We start from the raw sequence: 15,220 nt of genomic DNA on the forward strand, positions 1-15,220 counted from the left end.
TTTATAATTTTTCACTATTTTGTTTACTTAATATTTCATAATAAAGTAATTATAAAATACTTTCTTTGTGTTTATTTGATTCCTATTCAAGAGAATTACTTTATATATAGTCAATATAGGCACAGAGTTAAATTTTTTAACATTTTCTAATGGTGGTGTGCCTCGTGATTTTTTTCATGAAACAAGTGTGCCTTTGCCCAAAAAAGGTTGAAAAACACTGGTTTAAGGGTTCAGTCCCACAAGAATGTCTTTACTTCACAGACCAATTACAAGTATCAAGTCCCCAGGTTACCCACACTTGTATCAAACTTGGCTGCAAATTCAGGGATTCCCACATACCCTCCTCATAATTGATAATTTGCTAGAATGACTCATAGAACTTGGGAAAGTGCTTTCTTTGCCTATTATTATAAAGAATACAACTCAGGAGAAGCCCAATGGAAGAGATGCCTAGGGCAAGGTATGAGAAGGGAAACAAAGTTTCCATGCCCTGTCTGGGCAAGCGCCCAGCAACTCCATGTCTTCAACCCAGAAGTTCCTCAAACCCCATCAGTTAGGTTTTATGAAGATTTCATCATGGCTTTTCATTATTAAATCAATCTCTAGCCTTTCCATCCTCCCCAGAAGTTTGAGGGTTGAGCTGAAAGTTCTAGACCTCAAAACAAGGCTCGGTCTTTCTGGTGACCAGAGGCTTACCACCCTGGTCACTCATGAACATCCAAAGGTTTTAGGAGCTCTGTGTCAAGAACTGGGGACAAAGACCAAGTATTTTTCTTATTATACCACGCCACCCCCATTATGTTTACGTGGCTTGTAAAAAATAAACAAAACACCACACACACAAATTCTAGCACCTCCTTCGTGTGCTAGCTTCCTTGCTACATCTGGCTCTCCCTATCTGTGTACTCTCCATATTCCCCTATGACAGTGGTTCTCAACCTTTCTAATGCCGCGGCCCTTTAATACAGTTCCTCGTGTTGTGGTGACCCCCAACCATAAAATTATTTTTGTTGCTACTTCATAACTGTAATTTTGCTATGTTTTGAATCGTAATGTAAATATCTTGTGTTTCCCGATGGTCTCAGGTGACCCTGCTAGCAGTTCTCAACCTGTGGGTCCCAACTGTAGAGCCTATGACCATCGGAAAACACAGATATTTACATTATGATTCATTACCAGTAGCAAAATTATAGTTATGAAGTAGCAACGAAAATAATTTTATGGTTGGGGTCACCACAACACAAGGAACTGTATTAAAGGGTCACAGAATTAGAAAGGATGAGAACCACTGCCCTATGAGATGAGACTAACCAGGAGCCCTGATTAGCTAGTTCTTTATTTGGCTTTTCTACACACAATTAGTTCCCCTGTGGCAGACCTCTTTATCTGTCCCCTCCCAATAAACCATTCACAGTAATCAGCATTCTCAGAACACTGGCACTGAATGCCCACGTCCCCTCTTCTTCCTGAAGAACCTTAGGCTGCACGTGTGGTAAGGATGAACTTGGTCCAGGAACTCACTCCCACCCTCTCTCACACAGGCATCCTCTCCACTTTAAAAAAAAAAAATATATATATATATATATACTTTATTGATTTTTCACAGAGAGGAAGAGAGAGGGATAGAGTTAGAAACATTGATGAGAGAGAAACATAGATCAGCTGCCTTCCGCACACCCCCTACTGGGGATATGCCCGCAACCAAGGTACATGCCCTTGACCGGAATCGAACCTGGGACCTTTCAGTCCGCAGACCAACTCTCTATCCACTGAGCCAAACCGGTTTCGGCCTCTCCACTTTTTTGGGCCAACTCCATAGGCCCCTGGCTCACTGATGTCCCATAAAGGAGAAGAGGGTCCTCCCGATTGGCCAGCGAGGCCTGTTTGCTCAAGTCTCTATTGGCAAACTCTCAGAGCTGGGGATCTGGAGACTCTGGAATGCGAAACCAAACATTTTACTAATTGAAACGGGACGGGATGCGGACCATGTGACGGATGGCCACAGTGCATTCTGCCCTGCTGGCTTCTGACCCCCTCCTCGGAGGAAAAGCAAAAACTCCACCTCGATAGAACTCAGAGAAACAACGCTTTCCTCTTGGGTTGTCCAGACATCTTCCTTTGGAAGTAAAAACCTCCCTCCCTCTCTAATAGGTTTGGGCTTTGGCGATCTTTGGCCCCAAGGCAGCCTCAGATGGGGGAGGCCTCCAGCCCACACCAGTTGATTTGAGATCCCTGTTTAGGTCCCAGCATGTGACAACGTGCTCCACTCTGATGACACGTTTCGTTTCTAATAATAGAGCCGATGAAGTAATATCGCAATTGATGTTCCCGGGGATTTGATTGGGTAAGTGCCTACCCTGTGGAGGTGGAAGCGGGCTGTGTGGACGGATCACATTAGCATCCCGGCCCTATCAACGGGCGGGACCCACAGGAACGTCAGCGGGCCCATCCCCTGCGTCCACCAGCCAGTCCCGCCACGGATTCCTCTGGGATCCTCACGCAGAGGAGCCGGTGGAGACAGGGGATCAGGCCGGCCGATTGGAGCCAATCTCCTGCTTCGGGGACTGCCAGTCCTTCCAGGCCTAGCAACAGGGGGGAGGGAGGGGAAAGAGGAACCCAGCTTCTCTGCGGGAAGGAAGACACTGAAGCCAGAGCTGTGACACCCCCCACCCCCTTCCCTCCCGCACCCTCCTCCCCCCACAACCTCCCCACCTTGCAGCACAAGCTTTGAAAAGCTGCTGCTCCCGCATCTGAATGGAAACTCAGAACCGCCCGGAGGAGGCGCGTTCCTTCCCACCCAGCCCTGCAGTCTATGCCGAGGAGGGGAAGGCGGTGCGAGCCTGCGCCAGCGCCCAGCGGCCGGGACGGGGCCGGCGATGCTGCTGCTGAGCCGAACTTGACCGAGGAGCCTCTCCCTCGCTCGCCGCTGGTGGAAGCGATGCTGCAGGGCGCAGCCGGCGCTCCCCCGGCTCTCCTCCAGGCTGAAGGTTACCCACCCGCGCAGCCCGCAGCCCCAGCCCTGTGAGCGCCCTCCGCTCCCGCCCCGGCTGCTCGGCGGGCGCAGGGCGAGGACCGGGCCGCCCGCGCGGGGCGCACTGCATCAGGGCTGGGCTCGGTGGATGTGTATGCATGAGTTCTGCACCGAATGGGCGCAAGAAGCGCCCCGGCCGGTCCGCCACCCGCTCCTCGATCTTCCAGATCAGCAAGCCCCCGCTGCCTGGTGGGGAGTGGGAGCGCAGGGGCAGCGGCTCCGAGAGCGCCAGCAAAACCCACCGAACCCTGGACGACTGCAAGATGGTAGGTGGAAAGAGCTGCGTTTTTTTTTGAGAAGAAATCGTGTATGTGTATGGTAATCGTTTGCTTGAGTACCAGCCACTCCCCCACCCTCGGGCCTCCATGCCGATCACGTGCACAGGCACTATTTTTAAATCTGTAAGTCCGCTAGATTCGGGGTGACACCCAGGTGGTGATGGCCCCGCCAAGAAGTGCCAGGGCGAGCGTCTTGCGGGCATGCCTCTGCCCCTCCGATAGGGGTGGGAGTGGAAGACGCTGTTAAGGGGCTTGCTCACCAGGGAGGGGAAGGACGGGGCGGTGGAGGTGCCGCTTGGTGGGGAGAAGCAAGCAAACCCAACCCGAGTGAGTGCACGGGCCTTGCGGAGGGGCCTGGAGGGGACCAAGGTTCCCATCTCCCATCGGAGGCTGTGCCCCATCTTCCCATCAGGCTCTGGAGCCTGAGCAGCTCAGGGGTCCCGCAGGAGGCGAATGGTTTGCCTATTATAACCTCCCTTTGGCCTTTGTCAACTTCAAATTCATCTCCTTGCTGCAATCCACGGAGCATTCTGGAGGAGAGTTCCCAGCATTGCTAACAGCCTGGGAGTGGCAATGGGAGTGCTCAGGGAGGCTACCTTCAGAAGCTGGGTCTGAATGGGTGGGGGCCAGGAGTCTGGAAATAGAGCCTCCACAACCGGACTCCCGCATGAAAAATAAACACTTGCCCAGGAGAAAGAGAATGTACCATCGTTGTGTTTTCATCTTTAAATAATTTGTGGGCTTTTAAAACAGAGATTGGGCCGTGTGTGTGTGTGTGTGTGGGGGGGGAGGCTCAAAGGTCAGTGAAACCCCTGTTTATGCACACCCAAAATAGGACATTTTCGGTTAAGTGTTTCTTGAAAGAAATTCACTTCTTTTCCAGCTTGTCCAAGAGTTCAACACGCAAGTGGCCCTGTACCGAGAGCTGGTCATTTCCATCGGGGACGTGTCGGTCAGCTGCCCCTCACTCCGGGCGGAAATGCACAAGACAAGAACCAAAGGCTGTGAGATGGCCCGACAGGCGCACCAAAAACTTGCTGCCATCTCAGGGTAGGAGCCTCTTGGCATTCTGTGGTAATTCACGTAGAGGATGCATGCACATTGACATATTTACCGTGGCCAGGGACTCAGAGATGAACTCTGCAAATTTGGGGTTTTCGCCAATCACCCAGAGATCGGGATTCTCTAAACAAACTATAGGCCAAACCATAAGCAAAGGAAGTATAATCATTATGCTTCAAGATCATTTGTCATCTGTTGCTAAACATCTGCGCAAAAAGGCCTGTGCAATAGATGAAATCTTTGCTAAGTCCCAGATTCACTAAACTATTTATACCATGACATAAATTCCAATGATGCCATTTAAAATAAGATCCCTAAAATAAAGTCTTAGATCTAATTGACTCTCTTCACTGTAGTATACAAAAGGAAAGGTAATTGGTTTTGCCTATGGTGGCATTATAATTGACATATAGCATTATATTATGTAATGATTTGATATTAGTATACATTGTGAAATCATTACTACAATAAGTCGACTTTAACACTGTCACCATACAAAGTTAATTTTTTTTCTTGTGATAAGAACGTTTAAGATTTACTCTCTTAATAACTTTCAAATATGCAATACAATGTTATTAATTATGGTTGTCATACTGAAAGGGAAGTTTTAACATAAGAAAACTTTTTAAAGATTGGGAAAACTCACAAATCTAACCAAACCTAAGTTGCTCATGCCCCCTCCCAATTATTTTTATGTATCTGTATCACATTTATGGATTCCCATGCTTATTTTAGATGATAATATAGTGAGTAAAACTCTTTTGGGACTCTATCCGCTTCTTCCTGATCTCTCAATATGGGACAAATAGTCATAGAGTTTATTAACAGCTCCTGTTCCACATAAGTACATGTAGGAAGGAAACAGGAATTTTTTTTACAAATATATTGTTTGGTTCAGTTTGGATATAGCCTTTCACCTGTTTATTTGTGTGGATGTGACTATGTCAGAATACACATGCAAGTTAGATCACTTGATAATTTTGCAGAATGATCACTTATAGGAATTATATCTAATTTACCTGTTTGGAAGAAATCATTCTTTGCCACTTTTAATGCCAATATTGTGCATAGTGACTATTATTGGGATATAAAGATTAGAAAGCCATATGTTGCCTCTCTCAATTACTAGTTTATATTTGATACATTTGAGATCAAGCATTTTCTATGATGAAAATAGATAGAAAATCTATTACGTGAATAATAGAGTATACCAATCTCCTTGAATTGAGAGAAATAAAATGTTACAAACCTATTTTATTCAGTAGAAGTATAGAGAAGCCTTCTCCTTTTTCTGTTTTAACTGTTATACTGTCCTTAGCAGGAAGTGAAGCTGGGAGTGAATCGAGACGGTGGGAGGAAATTGTTTCAGAAATTGGGGAAAGAAATGCAACTGTGATACATACCAGATAAGAATGGAGGGAGAAACCATCAGAAACAGCCAGGGGAATAGTGGTGGATTAAAAATGATAGAGAAATAATGAGTCAGAAGTAAGACCATGTTTAGAACAGATCGTTTTATACTCAGGGCTAAGGAGAAGCATCTTTGTAAACTTTTTGACCAAGAGTGTACCATGGAGTTATATCAGGATTCCTTTATGTTGGAACTCAAATTGATAAACATGTTCTCCTCTGAGAAGGTGGACTGGTTCCATTTAGTTTATTTTGTTATATGTGAAATTCAGGTTATTCTAAGGTTTGGAAAAGGAAAATCCTGAAACTAATGGCTAAACGTTGTTTTGAGGATTTGAGATGGATTTTATTTACTCAGGTTTGTAGCCCTTTGCTCCTTGCTTACATATTATCTGAGGGTTGATGTTTCGGGGGCAGTTTTATAAGAATTAGTGGGAAAAATATGTTGTCTTAGAGTAGGGGTGTCGAACTCAATCAGAGAAGGGGCCAAAATCTAAAATCCAGCCTAAATCGCGGGCCGAATGGTTTACTGAACAGTCATAAACTGACAATGTCATAAACTGACAGCGGAGTGCAGTGATGACAGCGCGGTGCGGGCCACATTGCAAGGCCTGGAGGGCTGGATTTGGCCCGCGGGCCTTGTGTTTGACACATGTGTCTTAGAGCCTTGCCAAGGTCAGGCCTTCTCTATAAGATATACTAAAAAATGTGAAATGTTTTCCTCCTTAAAATAATAATTAAATACAGTTTAACCTTCTTTTAAAAAATGACAGCAATCTAATTGAAGGAAATCCCTGTAGCTCCTCACCATCTGGGCTCCTTTAATGAAGGATGCAATTCCCTGAGCGGATTCCATTCCTCATGCTGCTAGTTACGTGGGCTCTCATTTCAAACGTGATGGGAAGGCTGGAGGGAGGCTATAGGACTCATTTATATTCGTTTTATGAAGCAGGTTGGGCAAGGAAAGCAAGGGTTTGGGGTAATTGTAGAGAGGAAGTCTGGACCTTTTGAGAGCTCATTATTTGCCAGCACACCCCAGCTAACTCATGGAATAGTGCTTTGAAGGAGCGATTATTACCTTTATCCTACAAATGGGTCGCAGAGAGGTTAGGGAACTTGCCTAATGGCCACATGCCTAAGAAGTGGCACACCTTCGCTCCAGCCCTACATTGGCATGCTTCTGAAATCCACAATCTTTCCTCTACATAATGCTGCCGTTCAAAAAAGTGGTGTGTAAAAAGGAACGAAGCACTGAGACATGCTAATATATGGATGAACCTCATAAAGAAAAGTATGCTAAATGAAAGAAGCCAGACGCAAAATACCACATATTATATGGTTCCATTTATATGAGGCACTCAGGGAAAGCAAATCTGTCAGAAACAGATTAGTGGCTGCCTAGGGCTGGGGGTGGGAACAGGGAGTGACTGCAAATGAGCCTGAGGGATTTTTGGGGGGATGAAAATGTTCCAAAATGGAATTATGGTCATGATTATGCAACTGTGTATTTACTAAAAATCACTAAATTGCATGCTTAAATGCATGAATGTTAAGGTATGTAAAGTATACCTCAATATGTGTGCGTTTTTGTGTGTTTTTTTTAAAGATGTGATCACCATCATCATAATTAATGCTTGCCTTTCCTCGGCTTTATTCTTCGCTACATATGCAGCTTTTAGTGAAAGGTATATGAGCTGTAAGGGATGGGGGAAAGGAAAAATTGGCTTTCCGTGCATTCATCAAGATGCCAGCCTGAGAGCTAAAAGCTAAGCACCAGTGTTTGCTCTGTGTAGGATTACAAGTGAGGGAAAGGAGTAGATCAATTCACTCATTTCTTACCAACAAAGACCACTCTCTTCCTGTCTATCACCTGGTTTGGGACCAGAGGATAGAGACAAGATTGAAGGAGGACAGGGTTAAAAAAAAAAAAATAGCATGAAGCAAGATAAGTAAAAAGAGAAAAAAAAACACAATGCATTCGAATTAAACAAGCTACAATTGCTGCATCCCTCTTATTCCTGACCAATTGAAATCCTCCAGAACTGGTGAGAACGAAAGAAGAAAACCCAGACCGTGTTTTTCACTAACTGACATGGGTATGAAGACCACTGAAACACACACAATTGAAATACTTTCTCAGATTGTGTCTAGATCAGCAGAAGTTTGGGTACAGCCTTTTCTTTCAAAGGCATCTGACGTTTTCTGGACTGAGCCAGTCAGGTGAATCAGAAGTCTCCTCTGACTGGCTTGATTTATTGCAGTTATTGTACCTTTGCAAAGCTGATCCTCTCCTAAGTATTAAAGTGAGGGGCCTTAACAATTAACTGGCAAAAATGATCCAACACTCTTTTAGCAGCAGAATCTCCCCTTCAACTGTCATGTGGAAAACCAGAATTATAAGGCCAAAGTGATGTTACACTGCTGTGTGAGTGTGAGTGTGAGTGCATGTGCGTGTGTGCGTGTGTGTGTGTGTGTGCGCGCGCACACACACGCACGCACCTATGTGTATATGTGGCTGTCTTGGCCCTCTCTCCTTGGACTTTCTCCCCCAAATGACTTCTGAGACACCTTCAAACAATCCTTAGGGCTCAATGGCACAGAGAGAACTAATTTAGCACCATTACCTCGTTTTATATTTGAGGAGTCAGATTTAGAGGATTGAAGTGACTTCAGAGGCAACATGGCCAAGTAAAGCTGAGGATTTTGCAGTCAGGCAGACCTGGGCAACATCCTATCTTTTGTGACCTTGATGGAATTATCCTTAACTCTAAATCTCACTTCGCTCGCCTGTAAACCAGGTGCCATGCTCACTCATGCGGTTGAGAGGATTAAGGGAGCCGGTATGTGGTGCCCAGCCTGTCCATGGCACTCTGCCAGTCCCAGGCTGCTCTGAGACTGGGACCCAGGCCTGTCCCTCCCTGCTCTAGTGCCTGTTCCATCAACCACATCACTTCCTGAGAAGGAAGGAAGAGGAGCACAGCACACAAGCCAGGAGTGACCCGGAGGAGCCAAATCCTCCAGCAAACTCAAGAGCTTGTGCTATGGCTGGTGAGCTGGTGGTTTGGATTCCTTTTCCTGCACTGCTTCTGTGCCGTCTACTGCACTGCACTTTCTCCGCTGCCTTCTGCTTGTGTCTGCTGATGAGAGTGAAAAGTGAAATTTAAGTATGATGATGTGAGAGGCAGTACATTGTATACTGGTTAAAATTAGGGATATATACCTACTGATATGCAAGTTGCTTCCCAGGGTGGTAATGGGTAGCTGGGTACATTGATTAAGTACATAGACTTCAGAGCTAAACTGCCCGTGTTCACATTTCGGCTGTACCATTTATAAATAGTGTGATCGTGGACAAAGATATTGTCTCTCCTTACCTCAGTTTTCTAGTCAGCAAAATGGGGTTAATAAGTAACGGGACCAAAGTGTATGGTATTATGAGAATTAAATTAAACATCCATTAAACACTTAGACAGTAAATGCTATTATTGTCAGTGGAATTATGAATAAGATTTAAAATTCAAGTGGTCAGGATACACTTATATAAAAGTATATTTATCCATCAAATATTTTTCAAATAAATACTTTGGCTGGGATAAGTTTTTGCTTACCTTAGTTTCTTACATTATCTTCTGACAAATTTTCCAGGTTGATATTTTCCAGACAGTTATCAAAAGGCCTCTTCTTTAAAATCTAAAAAACAGTACGGAGATGTGAGGTGAGGGTTCAAAAGTACTTAAGTTTAGAAATATTTTCTTTGTATAAATTGGCCTAAAAATGCTTCATAAATCATATAATGTTTATAAAACCTATTCCCCTCCCTCTAGTACGGCTGCGTGACACTGGACAAGTCTGTTTCGCTCTGTACATCTCAGAGAGAGGGTTGAACTTGAATGACTTGTGAGTCTTGTGGCTCCAGCGTTCTGAGTTAATTCATGTAGAATCACGTTTGTTTACAGAACAGAGCTATGAAAACACAAGCACTGTGGAGGAAGTTTGAAGACTGAATGCCAGAAATAATTTGTCAAGCTGTGAACATAGTATGATCACAGAAAGAATCTTAATTTCCTAATGGCTTTCTGGAACAATATTATGAATAACCTAGATACCCAGACCCACACATTTCAGGTTTTTCCCGCCAGCAATTATTTTCCTGGCCGGTCATGCCTATGTTCCCCTACCTTTTTTTTTTTTTTTTTTTTTTTTTTAAATATATTTTATTGAGTTTTTACAGAGAGGAAGAGAGAGGGATAGAGAGTTAGAAACATTGATGAGAGAGAATCATCAATCAGCTGCCTCTTGCACTCCCCCTACTGGGGATGTGCCCACAACCAAGGTACATGCCCTTGACCGGAATTGAACCTGGGACCTTTCAGTCTGCAGGCCGACGCTCTATCCACTGAGCCAAACCAGTTTCGGCTGTTCCCCTACTTTTCAACATCTCTCTTCTCATTCTTTCTTCTGTTCTATTTATAGGAGTGGGTCTGTTTTAGTTTTATTGGATTCCGACTGGACTTTTTCTTGTCTACTTTTTCCAGGCCCACTTCTAGCTGGGTCTTGTCCATTCCCTATTCTGTTTCCTGGGAAATTAGGAGGTGGGAGAAGGAGAATAGAGCTCTGGCCAGTAATGCTCCCTTTCAACACGGGCTGAGACAGTGGCAGGGGGGTGGGCTGGTGGAATACGCAGACGTGCTCGGTGCCTTGGAGGCAGCTTGCTCAGCTTTCTTTGCCCCACATGCTGGAGGAGGCCTCGGGCGTTAGTGACAGAGGCCTGGTTGGCAGGCATGCCAAGCCACCCATTCTGTCCTTAAGCTTCCCTTCCTCTTACAGGTGTTTTTGCTTTCAAATTTTTAACTCTCCTTGATGAAATAGCGGGAGGTGAGTTATACCTACACCAACAGAATATGCTGTTCGTCAGCCATAATGCCAGGAGTCAGTTCTGTATTGGTTTGTCAGAGCTGTAAGTGACAGAGTATCACAAACGGGGCTTACCCAACAGAAATGTCTGATCTCTAAGTTCTGGAAGCTAAAGGTCCAAAACCAAGGTGTGGGCAGGGCTGGCTCCTTCGGAGGGCTGGGAGGAAGAATCTGTTCCTCTCCTGTGTGTGTGTGTGTGTGTGTGTGTGTGTCCAAATTTTCTCTCTTTATATGGACACCAGTTATATTGGATTAGAGGCCAACCCTACTCTAGCAGGACCCAATGCTTATTATACCTATAATGACCTATTTCCAAATAAGATCACAGTATGAGGTACTGGGGGTTAGGACTTTAACTATGAATTCAGGGCAGGGAAGGCAGACATAATTCAACCCGTAGCAAACTCACATCTGCATTAGAATGCACCCTTTGGCCTGTGTTGCCCAATGGGGATGGAGTTTTGCCCAGAACTGTCTACATACTCTCTCAACACTTGCACACAAAAACTTCCCAGTGCCCAGTGTTTTCTCGTTTGCAAGACCATACCTCATATCAGGGTTGGGGGTCGTGACCCTGTAATAGAAGGCTTTCTGTGTGAAATAGGTGTGCTCACCAAGGTACTAAATCCCCACCATGGTTAGCACTTTGCTCTCACCTATGTAATTACTGGTATCTTAAGGGGGAACCAAGATCCTGCCGCAGAAGAGAAGGTGTGGGGAGTGAGAGGCACCTGACAGCAGGTGAAGTTTGTGGGAGAACTGAGCAGGTCATGGTCACCTGGAGGTGCTGATACCTCTACATAAGGACCCTAAGCGTACTCTGGAGTGAGTGGCAAAGCACAAACTCACACGGACTCGCACCAGGTTGAAGCAGAGTGCTATTATTAGCAATGAAACTAAATGTGACATGGAATCCAGACCAGCGCTCTCCCGTTGCTTGTTGAAGTTTAGCCTTTTCATGTTTGAATAATCTAATGGCATTCACCTTGTTAGAGCCTTCTAGATAGATTTCCAATTAGAGGGAAAATTAGATTGTAAACCAAACTTTAGGAAAATGTGTGACTTTGTTATTTATCCTGTGAAGTCCAGGAGAGCAAGGCTGTGCTCATTCGCATTGGCACCTGGGTGGCAAGCTTGGTGAGGATGCATGTGTCTTGCCTGTTCATTCAGGGGACTTAGTATTTTAAAATCTATTCTTCAAAGAAACTGTGCCTTTGACATAGACTTTAGTAAGAATTGAGAAGTTAGATTCGCTTACAGTTGATGACATTTCTATTGCATTTGACTGTTTCTTTCTGGTTTGTAGCTATAATGTCATTATGTTCATTTTTAAATAATGGAGGGCTTGAGGAGCTCACCTCACATGGATTCCTAAGGCATGGGAGCTCATTATTACAGTGAATGGGGGTAGAGGGGGAGGGTACAGTGTATACTACAGAATTACCCATAAAGTAATTATGTCTAATTGAAGTTATCTGACAAAATATCTCCCTCACCTCTGTCTGCTGGGTGGTTTTTTTGTTTGTTTGTTTGTTTATTTTTAATTTTTTAAAATATTTTTATTGATTTTTTTAATACAGAGAGGAAGAGAGAGAGATAGAGAGCCAGAAACACTGATGAGAGAGAATCATTGATCAGCTGCCTCTTGCACACCCCCTACTGGGGATGTGCCCGCAACCAAGGTACATGCCCTTGACTGGAATCGAACCTGGGACCCTTCAGTCCCCAAGCCGACGCTCTATCCACTGAGCCAAACCGGTCTCAGCTGCTGGGTGGTTTTATATTGAATAATTAAATAACAATTTTCCATTGAGATTACCTTTTCCATCCATTCTTTAAACTTTTAGCCCTTAAATATGTAGTTGTGCCTCATCCAAAAAGCTGTATAAATCATAGCTCCAGAGCGGTAACTGTACCCCCAGTCAGTCCATTTATTTCCTTTGCTCTATAAACATGACTTAAAATAAAAACACACAAAAAAACAACTCACGAGAAATATTTAAAATTGCTTGTCTAAATGCATATATATGTGAACAAATACTAAAATTTGTGAATAGACTCTTGTAAGGAGATGGAAGAACATACCATGTTCATGGATTGGTAGGATCAACATCATCAAAATGTCCATACTTCCTAAAGCAATCTATAGGTTCAATGCACTCCCCATTAAAATACCAATGACATTATTTCACCAACCTAGAAAGAACTCTCCAAAAGTTCATTTGGGACAATAAAAGACCCCGAATAGCCACAGCAATCCTGAGAAAGAAGAGTAAAGTAGGAGGGATCTCAATACCAGACTTCAAACTATATTACAAAGCCACTGTTCTCAAAACAGCCTGGTACTGGCACAAGAACAGACATATAGATCAATGGAATCGAATCGAGAACCCAGATATCAATCCAAATCACTATGCTCAACTAATATTTGACAAAGGAGGCACGAATATACAATGGAGTCAAGACTGTTTCTTCAATAAATGGTGTTGGGAAAATTGGACAGACACATGCAAAAGAATGAAACTAGATCACCAACTTACACCATTCACAAAAATAAACTCAAAATGGATACAGGACTTAAACATCAGACGGGAAACCATAAAAATACTAGAAGCATCCACAGGAAGCAAAATCTCAGACGTATGCCAAAAGAACTTCTTCACTGATACTACCCCTAGTGCAATGGAAGCTAAAGAGAAAATAAACAAATGGGACTACATCAAAATAAAAAGCTTTTTTACAGCAAAAGAAACCATCAACAAAACAACAAGAAAGCCCACAGTGTGGGAGAACATATTTTCAAATGATACCACTGATAAAGGTTTAATCTCCAACATCTACAAACAGCTTATACAACTAAATAAAAGGAAGATAAATAATCCAATTAAAAAATGGGCAATGGACCTAAATAGAACATTTTCAAAAGAAGACAGAAGGAAGGCCAAAAGGCACATGAAAACATGCTCAAAGTCACTAATTGTCCGAGAGATGCAAATCAAAACAACAATGCGGTACCATCTCACACCTGTCAGAATGGCCAACATCAACAAATCAACAAATGTCTGAGCCTTTAAATAGAAGAGCTGATTTAGCAAATAAAGGCTTTCCATCTAATGGGAAACTCTAGACACCATCAGGTTAGCAAAAATCAGCTTAACATTTGCCGCTGTAGATATATAGTAAACTGAGCTGGAGTGAAGGAGGGAAATATATTAACCAGAAGTCAACCCCCTAGCACTATGGTCGGCAAACTGTGGCTCATGAGCCACACACGGCTCTTTGGCCCCTTGAGTGTGGCTCTTCCACAAAATACCACGGCCTGGGCGAGTCTATTTTGAAGAAGTGGTGTTAGAAGGAGTTTAAGTTTAAAAAATGTGGCTCTCAAAAGAAATTTCAATCGTTGTACTGTTGATATTTGGCTCTGTTGACTACTGAGTTTGCCAACCACTGCCCTAGCACATTCTTAAGTCCCCCTCCACCCACTCTGTCAGTTACAAAGCCCTGTAGTGTTTTATCTTTTTTAGTGTCTATTATCTTTCTCCTTTATTCCCATTTCTCTGGTCACTCTCTCAGTTCAGAATCCTGCCCCCTCAGGCCATCAACTATTGTAGTGCCTCCCAGCTGGTCTCTTTAGTGTCATTCTCTCACCTCTTCTTTTCCATTGACTCACTAGATCGAACTAAGCCTAAAATTCTCCTCTGATCTCATCACTTATTTGCTTTAAAACTTCCAAAGATTCCCATTGTCTAAAACAATGTTTCTTCAAGTGTGATCCCTGGTTGCTTGTCTCAGAATCACCTGGGGCACCCTAGATAAAGAAATGAAATCTCTGAGGAGGGAGGCCTGGAAATCCAAATTTTTAACAAGCAACACTCCATCCCCCAGGAGATGCCTGAACATGCTCAATATGAGGCCTGTTGGCCTGAAGCAGTGGTTCTCAGCCTGAGCCACACATTGGAGTCCCTTGGGAAGCTTTAAATAATTGCTGATGCCTGAACTCCATCCCTAGAGTTTCTGATTTAAATGATCTGGGATGCAGCCTGGGTATCAGGGTATTTTTAAAGCTCCCCCAAGTGAGCATCTTCATTAAAATAGATTATACTGGGCTCCATTTAACTAAAACTTCAAAAGAGCAATCGCTTAGAGGCACTAGGATTTATTCTCTCACAGATTAGCAGCCCTGGAATGGGCAATGCAGACGTTGTCTATCCTCTTCCAGTGGCCCATTCTTAGTTTTTCTCCATCCTCCTCACATTAGGATACAAGATGCTACAGGAGCCCCATCCACCAGCCCAAGATCCAGACTAGAAGAAAAGGGAAGGGCAAAGGCCCCACTTCCCAGCTAAGTCAGCCCTCTTGATGCAGTCCCAAACAAACCTTCCTCCCAAGCTGTGTGGCAGGGCGCCCCTAACCACAGGGAAACTGGGAAACACATTCTTTGTCATTGCCAAAGGAAAAGGGAGAGGATGGGTACTGAGAGACCACGAACACAGCCCCCAACCTGTAGTCCTGGACTTAACTTTTA

General features: G+C 44.0%; 1 protein-coding gene across 3 annotated transcripts in view; it reads left to right on the top strand.

Moving 5' to 3' along the window:
* Positions 1–2,330: 2,330 nt before the first annotated feature.
* Positions 2,331–15,220, top strand: part of RGS7BP (regulator of G protein signaling 7 binding protein) — a gene marked incomplete at its 3' end in the record, with an annotated part of 100,040 nt that continues 87,150 nt past the window's right edge. Inside the window, exons 1-2 of one of the 3 annotated variants that reach the window (XM_084882171.1) lie at positions 2,331–3,297; positions 4,193–4,359. In XM_084882171.1, coding sequence (XP_084738297.1) covers positions 3,130–3,297; positions 4,193–4,359 — 335 coding nt within the window. In that variant the 5' untranslated portion in view covers positions 2,331–3,129. The remainder of the gene's footprint in view (positions 3,298–4,192; positions 4,360–15,220) is intronic. The other 2 variants (XM_084882170.1, XM_084882172.1) reach the window with 2 other exon arrangements.

Source organism: Pipistrellus hanaki (assembly GCF_964339955.1).
Source record: "Pipistrellus hanaki genome assembly, chromosome: 4".
In the NCBI taxonomy this organism is placed as follows: Eukaryota; Metazoa; Chordata; class Mammalia; order Chiroptera; family Vespertilionidae; genus Pipistrellus; species Pipistrellus hanaki.